At 36.5% G+C, this 24951-nt stretch overlaps 1 protein-coding gene across 4 annotated transcripts in view; it reads right to left on the reverse strand.

The window, feature by feature from the left end:
* Nucleotides 1-24951, reverse strand: part of LOC127071556 (insulin-like growth factor 2 mRNA-binding protein 1) — a 120664-nt gene that overhangs the window by 68298 nt on the left and 27415 nt on the right. For 2 of the 4 annotated variants that reach the window (XM_051010959.1, XM_051010961.1), the window contains exon 3: nucleotides 10632-10691. The exons of the other annotated variants lie outside the window; for them this stretch is intronic. In XM_051010959.1, coding sequence (XP_050866916.1) covers nucleotides 10632-10691 — 60 coding nt within the window. The remainder of the gene's footprint in view (nucleotides 1-10631; nucleotides 10692-24951) is intronic. 4 annotated transcript variants of the gene reach the window in all.

The following is a 24951-nucleotide window of genomic DNA, read 5'->3' on the forward strand; positions in this document are numbered from 1 at the left end:
GGATATCGAGCTCACCTATCCGGAAGCACGGACCCACACGCATATACACTACCACACACTACTGTTACCACCACCACTACCACTACCACCACCACCACCAACGAGAGATCACCACCACCACCACCACCACTACCACCAATAATACTTTACTACCCCACAACCACTAATACTACTATCTCACGGGGGCACCGGCACCACGAGTTTTGTCAACGGCAAGAGGAAGAAGAAGAAGAAGAAGAAGAACAAGTAGAAAAAAATGGGAAGATAAAAGAAAAAGAAAAAAATCCGAACAAAAACTTAACAGAACGACAGGAAGAAGGAGAAGAAGACGACGACGAAGAAAAAGGTGACGAAGAAGCACAGAAAAATAAACGAAAAAGAAGCAGAAATACTAAAATGATAATGAGAAGGAGAAGACGAAGAAGAAGAACAAGTAGAAGAACGTTGGGGATGCATGGTGCCTACGTAAGAGCGCCCTTTTCTTTAGTGTGGCTTAAGCTTTGGACTTATAAATTGGCCCGAGGTATGATATCTCGCGAGAAAGCGCGCTTCCAGAGGACACTGATATTATTTTTAAACACACAAACGTTTGCGGTGCGCGCGGTGCGGTGTGCCCCGTCGTAGGCCGCGCCCAGTCTACCCCCACCACGTCCACGGCTTCTTCTCCCCCCACCAAACGCCAACACCACCACCACCACCATCACCACCGCCGCCACCACCACCACCGCTACTATCACCACCACTACCATCACCACCACCTTCCTCCTTCTCTTACCTCCTTCCCTCCCACTCCCGCTTACTACCATCTTCTTCTCCTACCCCCTACTCCTCTAACGCCACGACCTTAGACTTTTTCCCCTCCTTCGCCGTGGCCGCGCGGAAAACGGTGGGATCGAAGGGAAAAGAAGGTATACTACAGGCGCAGAGAGTGCGTCTGAGAGAGATAGATAGACGGAGAGAACAAGAGTGAGCTAGCGAGTGAGTGAAAGGAGAGAGAGAGAGAGAGAGAGAGAGATAGAATCTAATTCAATCGTTCTCCATCTCCCTCGTTTCCCGTTAACGCCGTTACTCGAGTCCGTACTACGCACCACCGGAAGGGCGTTTCTTTCTCTTCCCCCTTCCACCCTCCACACCTTCCTCCCATCGCTCCTTGCTTTCTACTCCTTCTCCTTCTCCTTCTCCTTCTCCCTCTTTTTTTTCTTTTTTTCCTTTTTCTTCTTCTTCTTCTTTTTCTCCCTTTCACTCACTCACTTTCTCCGTCTTTCATCCTGGATATCTCGCGATTCATGCCCTCATGATTTTCTATCCCGATACGAGCTACTCTAGTAAATTCCAAACTTCCTCTTTCTATCTCTACCTCTCCCTCTCTCTCACTGTGTGTGTGTATATATATATATATAGAGCTAAAGCTAGAGCGAGAGAGAGAGAGAAAGAGAGAGTTAACGTTTACTTTGCGTTAAGTTATCTTAGGTCACTTTTAAAACTTTACCCTGGACATTTATTTAATTAATACGGAAACTCGATCGCATTTCCTCGCGGTATTTGCAAATGATTTTTCTTCTGCGATTACATAAACATAATATACATATATATATATTTTTTTTCTAAAGACGTGGACGAAAGAAAAAAGAAAACCGCGATATGCTTCGCTATTGGCCCGCGACATGAGTCGCCGTCTAGCGAGCGCCGGTGCGTACTAAAAACGACATGCTTTCTCCTATTTTCTTATATCTTTTTTTTTCTTTTCTTTCTAATCATCATCATCATCATCATCATTTAACGAAAGAAAAAAAGATAACGTTCACGAAAAAATACGCAATAAAAAGAATGGTGTATGATCGTAGGAGGATGTAGGAGGAGGGTGGTAAACGATCGTCATCGTTCCTAAACGTTTTCACAAAAAATTAATTTCTCTTTCACCATCACCATCGTTCGTTATCCAGTTAACACCGAAGGAGTGTACGAATAATGTGATAATATAATAATGCAGGAAATTGTTTCGACGATATCTTCGTAACGATATTTCTTCTATCAAGGTCAAAACAAAAAGAAAATATAAGGAAGATTTAAATTTAGCTCTCGAGTCTCGAGTCTCGGTAATTTTATAAGCGCGCAACCCAGAGCATTGGTGTTTTTCGAACATCTTCTAACGATACTTATTGTTAGTAACGAAATCTTTCGGATACCTACGCACCACCTCGTTCCTTTCCCTCTTCCTCCACAGTTCTCTCTCTTCAACCTCCTCGTCTTCATCTTTCTTCTCCATCCTCCTCCTCCTCCTCCTCCTCCTCCTCCTCATCCTCTTCAACGTCCTCCATTCTATCTGTCGAAGGCCGACTCCCACCACACCGATAGCTTCCTTCTTTCCTTCTCTCTTTACCCCCACACGAATGAACTTATCTTCGTGATGGAGGTGGAGGTAGACGTAGAGGTGGTAGTAGTGATGAAAGAAGAAGAAGAGGAGGAGGAGGAGGAGGAGGAGGAAGAGAGGGGTTAGTGGAAGGAATTACGTTGCCGCCAAAACCGATTCTGTGCGCGCGCGATCCTCTTTTATTTGTCTCTTGTTATCAAAGAAGAAAATTCCGGCTCTGTGAGAAATCTCCAAGAATCCCACGATTTAATTTTTTTTGTCTCTCTCTCTCTCTCTCTCTCTCTCTCTCTCTCTCTCTCTCTCTCTCTCTGTTTTTCTTTCCTTCTCTTTTTTTCTTTTTTTCTTTCTTTCTTTCTTTTTCTCTGTGTCTGTCTGTCTGTCTGTTTCTATCTTTCTCTGTCTTTCCATTCTTTTTTCGTTCGTGTTTCAAAAAAGTTTATTCGAAAGGAGATGGCAAACGTTTCGCTTCGATATATTTTTTATTATAAATTAAATGAGAATAAGTAATTTTTATTATCATCATTGTTGTTATTATTATTTATCATTTTTATTATTGTTATTTTTTCGAAACGAAGATCAACGAGTGATCTTTGTTAGGTATGTAGTTTTTATGTTATTTTAGTTTCTTAGGAATAATTCTTGATATCAAAATAATATATCAATATATTATAGAATAATATAAAAGTTACAGAAATTCTTCCCGAAGTATCGTAGAGAATCAATGCACGATATTATGCATAGATATTCATCAATTAGAATTAAAATCAACTCGTGATTACTTAATCGAAATAAACAAACACGCTTCAACTTCCATTAATCAATCATCACGCTCTATGTCTATTTTTCTATCGTCAATTTTTCTTCCTTTTTCTCTTTTCTAATAGAATCCAAACACGTCAAACATACGCGAAGACGTATCAACGAAATTTCGAAGTAATTTTAATTTGGAACGCTCGAAGAACGATTACTACGTAAGTAAATACATGATCGTCATGGTGTTTACGTTCCACAAAACCAAAAAAATCTACCCCATATAATACACGCGCACACACTCACCGAATTTCACCCTCTTCCGTCGATTAGTCGATATAAAGAAAAAAAAAAAGAAAAAAAAAGAAAAAAAAAATAAAAGAAAAAGGAGGAAAAAGATTGTACCTAATCGTCAGTTACGCGCGTAAAAATGATACACACGAGAGCGGAACACGATCGTTTCGGTGGATGGAAAGGGACACGCATTTGAGACAGAAGGAGGAGAAGGAAGGAGGGGTGGGGAGGGAGGTGTCGACGGAAGGGACTCATAAAACGCATCGAGAGATTTTTCTTGGCTATTTGGTTAGAAATCGTGGAGAGAAAAGAGGACGAAGAAATAAAAGAACAATAAGGGAAAAAAAAAGAAAAAAAAAAGAAAGAAAAGATAGAGAAATAAGAAAGGCAAAAAAGGGAGAGAGAGGAAAAAAGAGAAACAAGGCGTGAAATCTTCCGTAAGATTTTTCGAAGTAACGAACAAGGAGACTTTATACGTTCGAAGTAAAAGAAGAAGAAATAGTGTCCAACGGGGGTTGTTTCCGTACCGTTCGAATCTTGTTCAGGTAGAAAAAGCAAGGATTTTTGGGTTCTCTCCCCGACCTCGGTCCTCTCTGAGCCCCCCTTTCATCCCACCCTACCGATCACCATGGTTTCCCTCTCGTTCTCCCCGCGTCATGGCAGGTATACGGATATTTCCGAGTATTTTTCTTCTCTCTCTTTCTCTTTTTCTCTTTCTCTTTTTTCTCTTTCTCTTTTCTTCTTCTCTACCCTACAGTCGAGAAAGGTTCCTTTCGTCATTAGCTTCGGCAATGACGAGGGTGTTATCCTTGGACTAGATTTATCATTCATAGGGCTGACAACCGGGAAAGAGAAACCTGGCCAAATGCATCGCAGGTGTTCCCTCCTCTCTCTTCCACTTCTTCAACCCTCACCCAAATCCTCACCCACCATCTTGCCTGCCGTTTGCCCATTTTACTACTAAGCGTCTCTACGAAAAAGACAAAGGAGTTTCTTTTCTTTTTTTTTTGTCCATACTCTTCTCTTTTTCTTTCTTTCTTTTTTTATCTTTCGATACATTCGTACAAGAACGTGCTTTTTTCAAAGACCCTTTTTTTTGGGGGCGTCGTGACGCGCGACGATTATACACGTGTAACTGAGTATTTATGTAATACTTATATAAACCTACGCTAAATCTATCACTAAGTTGGATATATATATATATATATATATGTATTTATGTATGTATCTATGTAGAGACTCGACCGTCCGAAACGTTCGAACTGTTCGAACAGTTCGAAAAGGATTATCTTTCGAGCAAACGGGGAATGCAGCATCGTTTCCGTTCCGCAATTCGTGGCTAAACTCGTAGATAATAATCCTCAAGGTCTCGAATTATTACCGGGATTCGGGAAATCCCAAAAAGCTAAGCCCGCTCACGGGTTAACGTTTCGAATCAAACAACGTTACGTTTTCAAGTTATTCTCGTCTGATAAAAGCGATAATGCGCGTGGATTAACGCAGAAAATGGGAATAGAGATGGATGGATAGATAAATAAATAGATAGATAGATAAATAAATTAATAGATAATTTATCGTAATCTAGTCGTCTTAACGTCGTCAAACGTTAGAAACACTGTTTGCTTTTTGATAGAATTTTTTGACTCGACGTCCTTTTTTTTCCTTCTTTTTTTTATTCTATAGCCATCTCTCTCTTTAATCTATATTATGACCCATCTTTCGTGAAATATGAATTTTATCTTCGAGTTGATCTGAACGAGGTGTTATCTTTTTTTCACGAAAGGACTTCTCGAAATAGTTTCGCGCGATTGGATTAAGTCGAATCGATAACTCATCGATCGTTCCTCTTTAAAGAGTGAGAGGATGAAGAGGAGAGAGGGAGACAGAGAAAGAACGAAAAAATATGAGTACTTCGAAATCGTCGATACTTATGTATGTGTATAGATACTATGTCGTTTCGTTATATGGTTAAAATGAATTATTCAGAAAGATTAATAATGACCTTGCTATTCTCTCTTTCTCTCTATAACGCGAGAATGTATTTTTAGTTCACTTTCCTCGATTACTCGTTATCAGTGTGTCTTTCTTTAGAAAATATGCATCAACGGATAAGAATCTCATCGTGAGATCGATACAAAAACGATGAGATTGATCAAAATTTTTTCTACGTTCGTATACATATATATTTTTTCTAATGTCTTTTTATTTATTTATTTATTATATTTTTTCTTACTTGATTTTTTATGTTTCTTTTCTTTTCTTTTTTTTTTTTACAATAAATACGACAGAGGAGAAATTACTGAAATTAAAGGAGAATATTTACAAAAAAAAAAAAAAAAAAAAAAAATCAATATCAATCCGAATCGCGTTATAAATAGGATCTATCGTTTCGTTCTTTCTTTTTCTTTTTTTCAACGGAACATGCTCGAAATGACGCGCTATATAATATGCCGGTGCATGTTTCTTTCTTCTTTTTTTTTTCTTAAGAAAGATTTTTTGAGTTCGATTATTTGAACCCTATTTTCTTTTTATCGTTAAAAAGAAAGAAAGACAGAGAGAGAGAGAGAGAGAGAGAGAGAGCTGCATCCTTTGTTCAGCGAGTGTTCGCATATTTCCATGTATTGGTTCAACACGCACGCACACATACACACACAAGTTCTTATATCCCTCTCTACGTACATATTTCGCGCGCATTAAACCAAGTTTCACGTATACTCGCGCCCTTGTGCATCCTCTCTCTCTCTTTCTCTCTTTCTCTCTTTCTAACAACCAATTCCGTAGTCGACGAACGCGATCAATCGATTATCCTCTTGGCCGAGCGTAAATCGTACGTTGTACCACCCCCAGTTCCCTCCGAAAACTCACATCTCGTGGTATACTCGTTGTACTCGTCTTCTTTCAACCCCTCACCAACCACCCTCATACTTTTCCGCGAGTCTCTTACACAGGAAGCTTTTCCTACAAGATAGACTAAATGTATCTATCCCTTTATCTATCTATCTATCTATCTTATCTATCTAGGGAGAAGTCTACCTAGGAGAAAATCGTCAATGCGTGATCTCGAGCCTCTCTGCTTTGTGTCGTACTACTTCCGGTAAAAGAGAGAAAAAAAGAGAGAGAGAGAGAGAGAGAGGAGAGACAAAAGATTAACCCCATCGATTTATCGATACCGTTTTGTTACTTTTTTCTTTTTTCTCTCTTCTCTCGAAGCTATCTTAACTATCGATCAATTGTCTATATCTCCTTCCCGAATATTATCAGAGATAGTGATAAATATGTATGTGTGTATGAAGTCTATAAATTTGTATGTACATAGCGTAGAACTATGTAGATATAAGTATAATAAAGTGTGTGTGTGTGTATATATATATATATATAGACATATACAATTTTTATTGATAACGTAAAATTTTATGTGGAATATATATTAATATAGATATGTAAATACATATATATATATATATATATATATATATATATATATATAGAGAGAGAGAGAGAGAGAGAGAGAGAAAGAGACGTGAACTATAAGTATACTCCGTGTACGTGTCAATAATATTATACGTCTACGAATACGTATTATTTATACGTAGTAGATATGTATAGCGTGTCTTCTTCAATTCGTAACAACGTGATATCTTAGTAGCTTTGGACGAACGCTTTAAAAAACTCAAGGGTTCTTCCCGAGCAAAGGAAAATAACCGAATTCCAGTAGTCCAACTCTTATCGGTCACGTACAATCTGGAGAAACGATAAGGTAGCACGATAGTTTCTTATGTACGATATATATTGTCTGTCGCAAGAAAGAAAGAGCCTCTCGATGTTTCTTTTAAATCGTCACAAGATCATAATACTTATATATTTCGTTCTACATGTGTGTATTTATATGTTCTATATATATGTATATATATATATGTGTGTATATATGTCTTTCATTTCTTCTTTTTTTTTTTATTAGGTATGGATAAGTCACAAACAATCGTAATGATAATTAACCAATTCACATATTAATATAACGTCATAGAAAAAATAAATTCGTATTGATTAAAAAGAAGAAGTAGAAAAAGATAATTATCTTATCTCATAGACTTTAAGTTTCGCCTTTATCTAAACTTTGTAGCGTCGAATGGCTTGCTTTTTTTGTTTCTTTCTATTTTATTGTATTTTTCGTTCTAACTTCATCGTCGAACCGTAACGAGTTGGACGTAAAAGAAGAGGTACATACATACATACATACATACATACATACATAAATACATACGTACGTACGATTAAGAGAAGAGTCTAACAACGATACGCGTAGGAATGATAAAAAGATATATTTTCCAGACATCGATTAGAAAATCGTTAATAAGTTTTCTCTATACGATTGGAAAGAAGCGTATAGAAAATTTCGCTGAGCATTTTGATAACTGGGACGTTGAGAGAACGTCGAAGAGGGTAGGAAGAAAAAAGGAAAGAAAGAAAGAAAGAAAGAAAGAAAGAAAGAAAGAAAGAAGAAAGCAAGAAAGAAGGAAAGAAAGAGAAAGAAATATAGACAGATATATGGATAGACGAAGAAAGGGAGAGAAAGAAAAAGAAAGAGAAAGAGAAAGAAATATAGCCAGATATATAGATAGACGAAGAAAGAGAGAGTAAAAGAGCGAGAGAGAGAGAGAAAGAAAAAGAGAAAAAGAGAAAAAGAGAAAGAGAGAAAGAGAGAGAATATCTGGGATAAAGGAGACGACGCCCAGGGTGGATTTTATCCCTCGGAGATGGACCAACCGTTGGGAAGGATGAGAGGAGAAGCAGCGACGTAGGTAATTCAGAGCTAGAGGAGGAGAAAGGGTCCTTCGAGAGGAAGAGAAGGTAGAGTAGAAGGAAAAGGACGGAAGACGTAGAGGGTCGACGACGACGACGACGACGACGACGACGACGACGACGACGACGACGACGACGACGACGACGACGACGACGACGACGACAACGACGACGACGACAACGACGACGAAGAGAGAGAGCTAGCGAGCTAGAACGAGAGAGAGAGAGAGAGAGAAATGCGAGGGTGCGTAAGGGTGGCAGAGCCCTGGAATCAATAGTGGCCACGCACCCTTGGAGAATTTTCGCACCAGGAGCACGGGCTATCTCAGGATCCAGGGAGAGAAAGCTCGTCCTTGCCGAACGCTTTCTCTCTTTCTCTCTCTTTCTCTCTCTCTCGAACATAGTGAGAAAGAGGGAACGACAGAGAAGGAGAGATTAAATTCTACTTTCTCTCTCACGCATACACTCTCACTCTCACTCTCATTCTTATATACAGGGTTCTCTCTACAAACACTTTCGCAAACGTTCGTCCCTTATATGTTCGATACTTCAATAGGTTCGACGAGATCACGATGATAATGACGACCATCACGATGACAACGATGACGATAACGACGAAATAAATCGTTCGATAAAAATAACGTTTTGATATAGTTCCGTTGTTTAAATAGAAACGAATGAAATATCTTATATACCAACGTTTTCTAATTCTCGAGAACTGTTTTGCCGATTTACGTAAAAAAAAGTAAACGCGCTACGGTCGATCGTACGACCGCGACTCACCGGTTAAATCTAACATAAGCGTAAGCTTATGGCGTTTACAGGATTGGGAAGCCCTGTTTGAAAAGAGCACTGATCGATAACTTATTCGAGAGAGATAGAAAGAGAGAGAGAAAACAAAAAGCAGCCCCAGTCTTCTTGTCAGTCACTGCCATCGTCGTAAGAGTCGATAACCGTTCGTTCGATCGGCCAAATTTCTTTTCCAATTTTTCACCAAATCGTTCTTCTTATTCTAATCATTCTTATTCATTCGTATCAGATATGTCCGTTTCCTTTTTTATTTCGCAAATAGCAGCAAATCGTTTTTCATTTTCGACGAAGCTTCGTTTCGTCGTCATCTTTTTTTTTTAATTATCCCCCTTATTACATTTTTTGTTTCGCCAAGAAGAAAGGTGATCTACGCGATCTCGCGTTCAAAGTCGTTTTGCGATCGATCCTCATCTTCAAACACGTTTTCTCGTTTTGATATGACTGTTATTAATTTTATTATACCTGTTCTTGAATTCGATTATTTATTTTATTCTCGACTGGTCGTTCTGAACGAATGGAAAATTTCTTTTCTTAAGGACGATTTATGTTCTATCTATTGTTTCGTAACGTTCAATTTTAATATCTTCCACGTTTCGTAAGATCGAAACGATATTTACCGTTTAACTATCAACAGATTACACTTGTAAGTAAATTCTGTCATCTAGTCGTAAGGTTTCGTGGGGACGAGCTTTCGAATTCTCTAGATTGGCACGAGTCCAAGGGTTATATACCTTTTATATCGTTATTTTCATCGAACGCCGAGAAACTTTACGAGTTCTTTTCTTTTTTTCTTTCTCTCTCTCTCTCTCTTTTTTTTCTTCAATAAGAGTTATCGAATGGTGCAGTTTTTCTAACGCGATTGTAATCGATCGCATCATATCTTACACGCTTTCCACAGAGAATAAAGACGAGAAAAAACATTTCTGCTTGATTCAAATATCTTAAAGAAAAAAAAAAAAAAAAAAGTTAGAAATGAATAAAAAGAGAAATTCGATTCGTCTCGAAAAAGAAACTCTTCCTCTCTCTTTCTTTCTCTTCTTTTTTCTCTATCGAGAAATCTAATAAAACATTAATTTCCATTAGATATACATTCGTACTGTAATCTCATCTCAGATTTTCGCTCGATGAAGATTAACAATAATACAAAAAATGTATCTGATTTAAGTACAAAAAAAAAAAAAGAAAAAACAGAAAGAAAAAAGCAAAGAAAAAAGAGAAAAAAAAAACAACATTCGATAACTCTCTCCCTCTCTTTCTCTTTACTATTCAAAAATCTCTTTTCTACTCAATATCATTTTCATTCGACTAAAACGACAGAAACAGTAGCGAGTAGTCGTAGTCGTGGTCGTTATCGTTATCGTCGTTATATTTAAGCCTTCGAGATCATTCTCTCTCTCTCTCTCTCTCTCTCTCTCTCTCTCTCTCTCTCTCCCTCTCTCCCTTTCTCTCTCCCCCAGTCACACTCTTTCGACCAACCCCTCTCGATACTCGATTTGTGATAGGTTTACTTTGCAGAAGAAGTTGCAGAGAAAGGAGAGAGAGAAAGAAAAGGACAGGGAGGAGACAGGGAGAGTTTTGGTTTGGAACGGAGGGAAAAATCACTCACCGCCATCCGTTGCCGACCTGGTCGAGCGAGGATTCTGGTAGGGCGGCGGTGACGCTACCCCTGTAACCAGGAAAAAAAACATATTTTTGTAGGACATGCGTAAGGAAGACGTCTATGACGTCGAAACGTCGAAATTTCATTTTCGACAACGATGACGATGATGATAACGATGACGATGACGATAACGATGACGATGACGATAACGATGACGATGACGATGACGATGACGGACGATAAACGATAACGCTTGTTTCTTCTCCTTCTCCTCCTTCTCTTTTCTTTCTTTCTGTCCTTTTTCGGTTTTATTATTATCTTTTTTTTTTATTTATTTTTGTTTTTCGCTTTCTTTTTTTGCTTTCTCTTTTTTCTTTCTTCTTTTCACCCGACTCTCCTCCACATCTACCCCCACCCTCGCCCCTTTTGTCCCATCGCGAACTTCGAGCTTCTCTCTTATACTCGATAATTGGGATAGGGAAACCGAGATGTGGGTGAAAAAGGGGAATTTCAAAGGAGAAAGAGAGAGAGAGAGGGGGAGATTGTAATACTATCTCTCTCTTTCGTTCTCATTTCTTTCGAAGGACGTAAAGGACTATGGTTGTTGAAAGACTTGCGCTTATAACGTAAAAAAAAAAGAGATAGAAAAATGCAAAATAATTCTACATTTCTTCAGACGAAATTAATTTGGAATCAGTAAAAATTCGATTAATATATATCGAGATATAAATCGAATATCGACGTACCCGAATCCAGATCTATTCTTCATATAGAATCTCTTAAAAAATGAAGAGAAAGAGAAACAAAAAAGAAGAATATAATTAATTATTCGCACGTAACAAATAGGAACGTTCGTTCTGCTAAATATAACATAAAACCAAAAGAGAAAAGAGAAAAAAGCCACACACGTACGCGCGCAAAAAGAAAAAAGAAGGATTTATCCACATTTTCTCGTTCATTCGTTTTAGAAAAAAAAAAAAAAGAAAAAGAAAAGGTTGATAAAAATACAGCCGGCCGCTCTCTGTAACTAAAGTCGAAAGTTCATTTAAGAAGAATCTCGACATACGCGTGTACATGAAAATCATATTAAACGACTTTTCGCTGACGTTGATGAGAAAAGAATAAATTTATAAAAGAAAAGAAGAGAGAGACAGAGACAAAAAGAGAGAGAGAGAGAGAGAGAGAGAGAGAGAAACAGACAGAGAGAAAGAGAAAGGAAAAGAAGAGCCGAGGTTCGAGGAAAAAGAAAAGGTCCCGAGGCGCACTTAATTGGGGTCTTTCGCGACGTGCATATTAATTACGGTCTATACACGGTGGTAGACAAAAAAAAGAATTAATAATAACCGTGTCTTAGCGATACGATCGGGGGGCCCCGTTTGCCCGCTCGTTCGCTCGTTCACTTTTGCTACTGGCCAGGTGCAACGTAAAACGTGTCGCTTTCGTGATTCGCGTATATTTCCCTGGTTTCTTTTTCACCTCCTTTTGCACTGGTCACGCCAATTAAGAGGCATCACCGTTAAAATCACCTTCCTAGCACCGACGACGACGCCAAACCGCTACCGCCTTTTGTCCCTCGTTTTTTTTTTCTTTCTTTCTCTCTTTCTTTCTCTCTTTCTTTCTTTTTTCTGTTTTTCTCTTGGTTGGTTGTTCTTTTTCGTTCCTTGTTTCTTTCTTTTTTTTTTGTCATGGTTTTCTTTCCTTTTTTGTTTCTAAAAAATTTTGTCCCTCGACGAAAAAGACAACGAATATTTTCTCGAATATTTTTACAACGGGACAACGAGACGAACGAGTCCAATAAGTAACACTTTCCTCTCTCTCTCTCTTTTTTTTTTTTTTTTATTCGTTGTTATTTCCTTTTTTCTCTCTCGATGCAAGCGTGATCGTATCTCTTTTTTCCTAAGATTTTTACGTCACGAACCAACGACGGAAATATTTCGATTCGATACTTGGAACGTACGAGAGAAGATTGTTTTTATTATCGCGATATTTTTATTTACGAATTAGACGAAGGACCTGCCATTGGAGAGAGAGAGAGAGAGAAAGAGAGAAAGAAAGATCATTAATCACGATTACTTTTAATTAGGCACAGAGAAAGAGAAGAGGTTCGTTAAAACTCTTAAAACGAAAATAAATTCGCTTGGTCATCGGCAACGTATCGTATCGGCATGCAAGAGAAGATTTCCGTTTTGGTTTCTACGAGAGATCAATCGAGAAATCAATCGTCGCATTTGCTCGCACCACTTGTGAACATGAGTTTCGTGTTCTCGATCTCGAAAACTGAGATAGAGAGAAAGAAAGAGAGAAATAGATAAGAAAAAAAATCGGTAAACGAATAATGAAAACAAAAATAAAAAGGAAAGGAAAAAGAAGAAAGAAAAGAAATAAAAAAGAAAAAAGATACCGTAAATAAAGTGACCACCTTCCGGAAGGGCGCAAATCCAAGAGAGATAAAGAGATAAAAAGATAAAGAGAGAGAGAGAGAGACAAACGGATAGATAGACAGAGAGAGAAAGAAAGAGAGAAAAAGTATGACCGAGCTACAGCAAAGTCACCATCATCGTATAAACCACCGGCAAGTAAACCGCGAAATACGTGACGCGTTCTGACGCGACAGCTGCGAGGAGTTTCAACGAGGAAGAGAGGAGGGGAATGAAGGAGGGAGGATGAAGGGAAGAGAGAGAAAAAAAAAGCAAAAAATACCAAAATCCACGACTCCTTCGAGTAAAAGCGTACGAGAGATTTTACGATCGGCACCGGTGGTTGTATCGCGTTAAATCGAAACCATCCTCCTTTTTTTTTGTTCATTTTTCTTTTCTTTTTTTTTTTTTCTTTTCGCTTATTTCCTTTATCCCTCGTTTTCTATACGTGCTTCTTCATTGCAATTATTGTCTTTTCCTTTTTTTTTTGTTTTTTTTTTTTTTAATTCGAAAGCTCAATTATTTTCAATGCATAGAAGATATCTTTCGTTTTATTAGCGAATGATTGTTATTATTAGTATTATTTAATTTATTATTTATATACGTCCATTATCCACGCGTCGATGCTGTTTAATTCGTTTACGTCGTATCTACGACGACGTTCTCAATTTAAATATTACTATTACCAATTTAAACATTACATTTACTTTTCTTTCTGTTCTCGCTCTTATCATACTTGTCATCGTAGATTTCCGCCATCGGCCAAAATTTGAAAATTTAATAATTCATTAGGGCTCAGTACGTAACATGTAATATGATGTAATTACCCAATTAATAAGAATAGGAATTAACAAAAATTATTAAATCTTGTAAAATCGGTTTACACGGCGTGCAATTTGTTACTATCCCGATTACTAAAATCTCAAAAGAAATTTTTCATTTTGATTTACTCCGTTCGTCAATGATTATAATCTTTGACGTAAAAACGTATATACGATCAAAGAAATAAAATAATCGTTTAAAATACTTCAAACGTTTCTCTTTCTCTTTCTCTCTCTCTCTCTCTCTTCTCTTCTCTTCGCAAAAATTTTTACATTACACTAATGAATTGGAATACTTATTTAACTGTAGGCTCGCAGATAAATAATTCGTCAAGCGGCACGCGACTCGCGAGGCCGTATATTACTCATCATTGCTTTTAAATCGTTCGACCAATAAATGAAGTATGAAACGAAACATTCTATATCTCTTTCTCTCTCTCTCAAGGTATGTTTTCCCATACCGCGTTTAATTTTCACGCCATCACGTTCCAAAAAAGAAAAAGAGAAAACGAAAAAAGAAAAAAGAATCGTAAAACGTCGACGCAAACATCTAAAAATCGACGTAAAGCATATGCGAACGAAGAGAGATCGCATACGTTATACTAAATTTTGCTAACGATTATTGCACGTCAGCGTCCCTTAATTTTCGAATAATTAAGAGGGCTGCCCCACTCTCTTACACCTGCGTACCCTATAGAGTTCACCATCCTTTCTTACTTATATACGAATATATCCGTGATAATTTCGTTTGCACCGTGACGATCAACCGCGATTCCAACGTTGGTCGCGCGCATGATAAAGAAGCGAGACCGATAAAGATCCCCGTCCTTCTCAACCAGACCCCCTCTCACCCTTACCCAGACTCCCCTTACTCCTTTCTTTTTCTTTCTCTTTCTCTTTCTATCGACCTTTCGTTTATTCATTCCATATCTCATCGAAATTGTTGAGGCAACATTTAAAAGCTAATTAATATCCATTGTTTCCTCCCCTCTTTTTCTCACTTTTTTCTCTTATCGTCCTGCTGACGTCTCGTCTTGAGAGAGAGAAAAGAAAGAAAGCAAAAAAAAAAGAAAAGAAAAAAGATCGTTTATTAATAAAACGAAAATATGCGAGGAAAGCAAAGAGTCAGTTAATTAATTCTCCGACGGTGGGGTGCGAAGAAATTTAGGAAAAAAAAAAAAGGAAAAGAAAAAAAAAGAAGATTTTTGTAGCCTGAGTATAATATAACACGACGTACAAAACAGTACACCCATCTGCATATGCATTCGAGCATCTGACTTCAACGTACCAACGTGACGAATCGGATTCGAAGTTACTATGTATTTATGTATATATGTACGTATGTATGTATGTATGTATCGGTTCGATAAGTCCGGAAACTAACACGTTTATTCTTAGAGTCGATGTAGTGTACGTAAAATAATAATTGCGACGTGCGAGACAGAGAAAGAGAAAGAGAGAAACGAATAAATAATCGATCGAAAGTGCTTTCGAATCGAAAACTTGAAAATGTCGATTTCTCCAAGCTTGATACTCTTGATGATCACTCGTTTTCACGCTTCTTCGATCAACGATTAATTTCATAGCAGAAAATTAAAATTAAACAAAAACTATATATATATATATTTATATACAAATTGCACTTGAAAATTAAATACGTAACTTTGATTCGACAAAGTCTTCCGAGAAATTTCATTTCGAAACGAGAACTACGATCTGACTGTATCCAATATCAACAAAGAAAACAAGGGACTTTCGAAGGAGAATAAACATACATACGTACATAAATACACATATATATTTAGAGAAAGAGAAAGAGAGAAAGAGAGAAAGAAAGAAAGAGAAAGAGAGAGTTTCGTTATTCGTAAAGTTTACTCGATTTCAATATTCTATAAACAATGTTTTCGCAATAAGATATAGCAATGTATAGCACGGTTCGTAACGAAATTCTCCTTCTCTTTCTCACTCTCTCTCTCCCTTTCTTTCTCTTTCTCTTTCCTTCTTTCTCGTACCGGGAGATGCAGTTCCCTGTGAATGGGATTCCTTCGAGATAATCTACGGTAGAGCGCGCGTGCTGGGCTCCAAAGATTGTGCGAAAGCAGCTGCACGAACTGCTCCCCGTATACTGGGAGAAAAGAACTTCTCTTCTCTCTCTCTCTCTCTCTCATTCTCTTTCTTTTTCTCTTTCTCTCTCTCTTTCTCAGCCCTCGAAGGCTTCGTAGTAGTCAGGATACTTTGAGCAAACATCGGAAGAAGAAGAAGAAGAAGAAGAGATCCTACTGGGCAGGTCCAGTGGTCGTTTTGTTTTCACATTATTCGCGAGATTCCACTAAGAGAAAAGTAAAGATAGGAAGGAAGGAAGAAAGGAAGGAAAGAACGAAGAGAAAAAATGAGAGCAATAGAGAGAGGGAAAGAGAGATAGTACGTGTGACAGTGAGATCAAGGGGAATAAAGACGAAGGGAGATGAACCCGGTCACTCTGATGTTTATTTTGCAAAGTCGTTTTTTTCGTTCTCTTTTTTTAATAGGCATTGCATTCAAATGGCACAACAAAAGATCTCTAACGTTATAATCCGTGTCTCATAGGAATAGCTTACGTGTTATTTGCACGGTATATAACAGACGTTCGTTCTCGGAGTTTGACTTTAGCAGAAAGATAAAGAAAGAGAGAGAGAGAGAAAAAAGAGAAAGATTTTATTGATATAATTCCTTTCGGCGTGTCCCTACCTTTTCCTTCCACTACAAGACCTCTTGTAATCTTACATCATCAACATGTGTATATTGTAATATGTAGTATACAACATAGCATGCATCCGATCTACCTCGTTGAACACGTTTCTCCGTCGTAAAATATATTTTCTGCCCGTCGAGCGTGTAGTTATACGTTTCGTGCAAGTACATCCATAAAATGAATATATATATATATATATAAAAGAAAAAATAAAAATGAGCGAAAGAATGAAAAAGAAAAATGTTCCACCCCCTTCAAAAATCGTCTTTCAAGGTTAACAAAGAAAATCTTATCTCTTCTGAAAAGTCACGACGAAGCACATTTTTCTCTTTTTCCTTATTTTTTCTTTCTTTTTTTCTTTTTTTTTTTTTCTTTGTTTTATTCGTCCTCCCGCCATACGATTATCGAAAGAAGAAACGGAACTGTGTATGCAGTATAACTCTTTACAGTTCACAGGTCACTCTCTTTCTTATATATATATATATATATATAAAATTCTTCGTCTCAATTTTCATTCGAGTTATTAAAGGGAAACACGCAGGACGTGTAATACGAAGTGCGCAAAAGAGGAGTAGTCCCCTGTCTTTTCCTTCGTGCGAGGAGATGCTTTATAGAAAAAGAAAAAGAGAAAGAGAAAGAAAAAAAAATAAGAATAACAAGTACGAAGTGTACTGGAGTTGTCCGATAAATTACAAGATTACAACCGACTTAACTCGCATTTTTTTCCATACACACACATACGCATATTCGTGCATACACATATATATACACACATATATATATATATATTCACAAGAAAATAAAAAAAATAATATAAAGTCAACGAACTTTTTCTCTCTCTATCACAGACTCATAATTTTTTTATTCGCTACGCTCGAAAAGAGGGAAAGAAAAAGAAAGAAAAAAATAAAAAAAAAAAAAGAGAGAGAGGAGGAAGGAATAAGGAGAAAGAGGAGGAGGTAGATAGGGAGGAGGGTGAGGTGAATCGTTTCGCTTTCGTTCGTGGCTCGATCGGATCAACGCAACAAGAAGAAATTCGAGTTAAAAGGCGCGTGCGCGGTTCCAGCCGGCCTGCTTGCTCGCTCGCTTGCTTGCATCGAGACGTGCAACAAGTGCACGCGCAGGATGCACCGTCGCGAACGGCGTCGGTACGTAGTATTCTAGCGAGCCCTCGAGGAGTAAAGGGCTGCTGCTACTGCTGCTGTTGCTGCTGCTGTTGCTGCTGCCGCCACTGCTTGGTTGGAGGGGCGAAAAGACTAAGTGAGAGAGAAAGAGAGAGAGAGAGAAAGAGAAGACACGGCACGCGCCGAGTGCAACGAATCGGGAGAGGGAGAGACCAGTACAGATGCATCTTCGCCAATTCGTGACAGCTTCCTCTTTCTCTCTCTTTCTTATGTATGTCTTATTATCTCTTTCTTTCTCTCTCTCTCTCTCTCGTTTTTTTTCTCTATCTGTCTGTCTGTCTGTCTGTCTGTCTGGTTCTATCTCATTCATCTTTTTCTGAATATTAAAAAATGTTTCTTCTGCTTGTTTTTTTCTCTCTCTCTCTCTTTCTCTCTTTCTCTCTCTCTCTCTCTCGATCCGTTATTTTTTCTTCTTTAGTTTTTCTTCGTTTTCTTCTTCCTCTTTTTGTTCTTTATATATTTTTTGTATCACATTGGGACCCGCACGTGCCCCAATCATCGATAAAAGTATACCTTGCTACTCTTCTTAATTGATTACATGTGCGTGCGGTTATACGTAAAGTAAGTAAGCAAGTAAGTACGTTGACTCATTTGCATCGAATATGTGTAGTTAATAGGTATATAAAAGATAAACGCTTCGATCCGCTTAAATTTCAATGATATATGTTCATTGAGACTTAATTATATTACGATAAGATGTCTTTCGCTGGAGGAGGAGAGGGAAAAATGGAATAAAAAAGAAAAAGAAAGAAGAAATTATTAATGTTCGGTATCTGTTAGTTCAGGATATCGATATTTGTTTTATATTTCACGGGTGGTCTATGTCTCATCTATCTTTCAATATGTAATTGACTAATTTGCATATAGAATATATATATATATATATGTTCGACTCTCGTCTTTTCGATAAAATTCGAGAAAAAAAATCAAGATTTTTAAAATTATATTACGATATCGTTTTTAGAATAAAAAAAAAAAAGAAATAAAAATCGTATTTACCAGTTTATGACAATCTATATGTTTGATATTACGCGTTTGGTCTATGTCTCATCTGTATCTATGTAACGAGTTCAAAGAAAATTGTTCTATTTCAATAATCGATAATAATAGCTAAAATAAAAATCGATTAAAAAAAGAAAATTATATATATATATATAATTCAAATATATTGTTATCGCGAATTTTTATTTCATTCTCATTCCTTCTTCTTTTCATTCAGTTCCACGTTCGATCATGAATTAGATTAACGATTACGTTACGATCCATTCACCATCACTACCATATGACCATTGATTCACGCTTACGTTTATTTTTAAAAAAGAAATTTGAATTACATAACAATATATATATATATACACATATACATAAACACGATTTAAATCGTATATATAATCGTGATCACGAAGATAATGAAAAAAGAAACAAATTGAAATGTTCAGGTAACAAACAAAGTATATATACACACACACACGTGTGTCTCCATGTCTATCTGTTTGTATACGTATATATATGTATGTGCATGTACATGTATTGTAAGAGAAAGATGGGGTTGCACCGGACTCTCAAATGCAAGCGGAAGTTATGTGCAAAGTGCATTCGACTAATAGAGACACCGGTTACGGGGGTTGAAGAGAAGGAGGAGGAGGGGAGGGGGTCTCTCTTTCTCTCTCTTACTCGACTCCCCTATCCCGTAGTACATATCGCGTAACCTGACTGACCTTACGTATGAGTTACTAGGTGCAGTGGCCTTGTTATGCAAATGAGAAAAGTGCAGTCCCCAATACCAAAGTGCATACCGATATTCTATACGGAAATTAATCCGATTTACGCGTGCGACCACCATTTACGAATGAGTTAACTCCGTTCCCCCCTATTTTCAACATAGTACTACCTGATATATAGATCTTTTTATATATAGTTGTTTATATCTTTTCTAATTTATTTTGTATTTTGTATATTTTGTTTATTCATTCGATCGTTCGTTCGTTTTTTTTTAAGTGAATAAAATAGTAGATCTATTATATAATAATGTATACTAGTAAATGAATTATGGAATATAATATTGTATCATTCAATAATAGATCATTCATTCATTAGTTTGTTTAATGAATCTTATTGGAGAATATTAAATTTTATATGTTTACTTGGAATGTAAAATGCATCTACACGAGATTCTAAAATTATATGGAAAAAATTACGTTTAATCGACACTATATATATATATATGTATATTTGTACATAGCAATGGAAATTTCACGATATACGATACGATCAAATTGTTAAAGAAAAATTGATATAGTTCGTTTTACAAAATGAAATCGATCGATGTTGCACTGTTATTTTGATACTTACATATTTACATACGTATATGTACACGTACATTTGTTGTGCCGACAGTCCAGTTAAAGACGGTGCACTTTGCGAGCCGGTTTACTACCGCGTCGACGCGTATGCAAGTCGGGGATAATGCACATTGCACGTGCTGCCATTGTTGTCGATGCACACCACAAAGTGCAGGTCTCTAACTCAAGAGTTGTAATAAGAGTCGACTATTGCGGTTTAATGCGGTCTAACCGCATTCATGCGCTTTTCGTCTTATTCATACATATATATATATATACATATATACATACATACATACATACATACATATATATATCGATAATTCAAATTTCTTTCTTTCTTTACCGATTAATATCCAAAACAAAATGAGAATCGATCGAATTAATTATTCGCAATATCGTCGATTAATTCGTCCGTTATAAAAATGAATAAATAAATAAATAACTAAATAACTAAAAAGAAGAATTCATCTTTCTCCTCCCATTCTTTCTTTTCTTCTTTTTTTTTTTGAGAAGGAGAGGGGAAAAAGGACGACTCTCTTTTTCTTTTTTTTTTGTTCTCTCGTTCGGTAAGAATAAGATTCTTAAGGTAGGGCCCCGCATTTTCGATGAATCTCGTTTCTCGATCATTCGGTTCTCACACTCTCGGTTATAGAAGATGCGCGCTTATACACCGCTTTAACATCTCGCAAAGTAAGTAGTATAGTCGATGAGAGCGTGCAGACTTCTATCTATCTATCTCTCTCTGTTAAAGAAGACGGAATTAGAAACAGAGTAGTGGATCCCATGGGATATAAGCATTGTAAACTGAACCGAACTGAACTGAACTGAACTGAACTGAACTGAACTGAACTGAACGCGAGGGGTCAGACCCCCTGGTCTTTTAAACTAGTTTTCACTTCTACCAGTTTCTGCTGGTTACTACTACTACTTCTACTACTACTGCTACTACTACTATCTCTCTCTTTCTCTTTCTCTTTTTCAATCTCTACGTATCTATCTATCTATTTCTTTCTTTCTTTCTCTCCTCCTCTTCTTCTTCTTCTTCTTCTTCTTCCTCTACTTCTTCCTCCTCTCTTTCTATCTCTCTCTCTCTCTCTCTTTCCTTTATTCCACACGCGTTATATACCATGGAACTCATTCCTGAACAGCAGCTTCGTACTTTACATTTGAACCATATCGGCTTATATGGAAATGAACGTTTAAGTCATTCATCGTAACGAAACTCTAAGAATAAAGACGAGAGAAACTCGGTTGACACTGCTGGAAGTCTCGGCAAGATTTTTTTTTTTATTCTTCTTCTTCTTTTCTTTCTTTCTTTCGTGGTAAAATTCTATCGTGGTAAAATTTTACGAAAAGGATGACTACTCGAAAAGTGGATGAGCTCATCCGGAAAATAAAAAAAAAACAAATTGACAACGATAAAGCGTTTACGTATTTATCGCAAGAGATTTCTACGTCGTTTCTTCGATCGCCCAATTAAACCCCTCTCCTCTTCTCTCACCCTCTTTTTCTTCTTTTTTTTTTTTTTTATTTTTTAGTATCGACGAGAACGAAAAAAATTAATACAACATAGGTATGTAAATTGACGAGTTCTGTGTTTCACACGTAAGATACGTTTAATGTGCGATTAGACAAATTCTTATGGAGCTAAGGTGTCAAACCGGTTTAAATATCGATTCTATCATTTATACAATGTCATGGTTATTCGGAGGTGATCCTTGCGTAACGATACAAGAGTTCTAACCACGGACGTTATTATTAATCGTTCGTATTATCCTAGTAGAAGGTATATCGCATAACGTCCGACAACGTGTATACTATGAATAATGTGTCGCTTAAGTGCATATATATATATATATATAATGTATGTATGTAAATATGTATGTATGTATGTATATTTGTATGTATATAACCACCAGTGATTATGCGAATGTTATTTTTCATTTTACCTACTTTCATTTCGCCTTTATAAATTAATTGTTAGATGGAATTATTTTATTGATGATCCTTCGTAAAACTAGTTTATTATAATCATCTTTATAATAATAACTTTTGATATTTTTCGAAATAGAATCAATGAGATAACATTACGAGGTATGAGAAAAAATAAGTGAATGAATAAATAAATAAATGTTGTCGTTATGTATCGTAAATCAAAGCCAATATATAAAGAGACATGAAAAAAAAAAAGAAATAACTAACGCGAATGATTTTCTCATTTGAAATTAAATCAAATCGAAACGATATTACCAGACGTTGGAAAAAATCTCGAGGGAGAAATAAAGAGAAAAAGAAATATAAATAAATAAACAAAATGAAATAAAATAAAATAAAATAAAATAAAATAAAATAAATGTTATCGGCTGTTTAATATCAAAATCAATCTTGACATACAAAAATGAATCCTATACGAAGGAATCCTTTAAAAAAAAATGTTTTGAAATAAATCAAACGGTATTAAACAAGTCGTCCAAATTTTTCTTCTTCCTTTTCTTTCTCTTTTTTCTTTTTCTTTAATCAACGCAATACTCTATTAGGGCGTTGAAAAATATCGTCGAACGAACGAGATTGCAGGTCTTAACGTTCAAGACGTCGTCGATGAAGTTCTCTCCTTTCTCTCTCTCTCTCTTTCTCTTTCTCTCTTTGACGTTGTTAGATAAAGAGAGAAGTAGAAAGTAAAAGGAGAGAGTAACAAGGAGAAAAGGAAAAAAAGACAAAGACGAAAACGAAGACGAAGACGAAAACGAAGACGAAAAAGAGAAAGAGAGAGATGGAGAAAAAAATAAGAAAAGAAGAAAAAAGAAAAGAGAAGGAAAAGAAAAAAAGTAACAGAGACTACTTCGTCCAGGGGATGGTGAAATAACAGATTGCAGTTGTGGCACGAGCGAACGAGCAGCCTGAGTTCGGTTCGGTTCGGTTCGGTGCTCGTAAGGAGAAGGCAGGTGCCACATTTTTTTTCGACCGTCTGTTTTACCGCCGAGTAAGAGAGAGGCTGCCTACACTACCTACCTACCTACCTACCTACCTACCTACCTACCTACCTACCTACGAACCTACCAACCTACCAACCTACCTATCTATGTTGCACAGAGGCTCCCAAACAATCTCCATCTCTCTCTCAGACACTTTAGATAAATCTTGGAGGGAATAATTTTCCTTTTCTTTTTCTTTCTTTTTCTTCTTCTTGAAATTTTTCTCGTAACTCCATAAGCTAACACATGATATATGTAACGCATATATGAGAAAACGTATAGCGGAGAATGTTTATTTATTTTGCTCTTTTCTTTTTTTTTTTTTTTTGCTTTACTTTGTATTATAAAAAATTTGCTTTACTTTTGTATTATAAAATTTGTTCAAATCATTCATTGAAATCGAAAGCGTAATGATTATCGTGTGTGTGTATCTTTTAATTTCAATCGGTCAATGTACATATATATGTATCTCTATTTCTATCTCTATCTCTATCTTACGATCATTAGATAAATCTCGAAGATCTTTCGTGATATATTTCTCGAATAATTAACCATATTTCTCTCCTTCTCGTAATATAACGAATCATAACGTGCATGTATTACATAAAATTTTGCGTAATTAGTTTTCTAATAAACTTTCAAATCGTTCATAAAAATCGACAATTTTTGTGATTATCGTACAAGATTATAAATCGTCTACGTATATATATATATATATATATATATATATATATATATATATAAATGTTATCTTCTAATTTTAATCGATTAACGTACATATATGTAATATTGCCTACTTACAATGTATATAAATAATATATATGTATATATGTAAATATATGTATATAGAAATATATACGCACCACCGTCCATGTCCATGTGTATGTTCGTAAGCGTGCGAAGAAAATGAGGAAGATTAAATTAGCGGATACGTCTCGATCGAGATAAATACGTAGATAGATGTATACAATAGACATATAACATCGCATGCAAACGAATAAGACGAAATAGCTAGGTACACATATATGTAAACAAACAAACCTACACGGATAAAGCCTAAAGATCATACCTATGATATATACACACGTATAACTACATACACGTGAGGGCTTAGATAGGTCAAACGTTATTGTTAGCACGTTCGATCATTTGTTTATTATTTATTGTCTCTCAACGGTTAACAGATTTCGTAGAAATGATCTCACGTTTGTTTAACAAAGAAAAAGAAAGAGAAAAGAAAAACACACGGAGAGAGAGAGAGAAAGAGAGAAAGATATTCTTGGAAATTTTCACATAGGATTGAGTTCCACTGATATAATTCTCGATAATTTTTATCTACGTACACGACAAGTATATGTCAGTGTGTATATGCATACACGTACGGACTTTTAAATTCACGCGTAAAAATTCGTCCTCCATCTCTTAACGCAGTGCACATTTACTCGCGTGCGATCAATTATGCACCTCGTTATGCCTGCATTACGTGCAACATTCACCCTTTTACTGCCTTTCCAAGACCCACCCCAATCCAACCCAACCCGCCCTTTTCTCTGATCCCTTCTCTCTCTTTTTCCACTTTTTCTTCTCCTTATATTTTTCGATCGCAAGTTGTGTCGTCGTCGTCGTCGTCGTCTCCCTCCTTTTGAAATTTTTTTACGAAAAATTACATACATAAATTTGTTAACAAGATAAATGGTTGAAAGGCACGTAAATATCGTACTTAAATATCGTACGATGCACTTTTATAACCCAGGCAAAATGTAATGTTACATTATCGATTGAGTATCACCGGAAGCTCAACGATCCTGTAAATACATATTACGTATGTGTATAAAAATCTCTATCTCTTTCTTTCT

Source organism: Vespula vulgaris, chromosome 22 (genome assembly GCF_905475345.1).
Source record: "Vespula vulgaris chromosome 22, iyVesVulg1.1, whole genome shotgun sequence".
In the NCBI taxonomy this organism is placed as follows: Eukaryota; Metazoa; Arthropoda; class Insecta; order Hymenoptera; family Vespidae; genus Vespula; species Vespula vulgaris.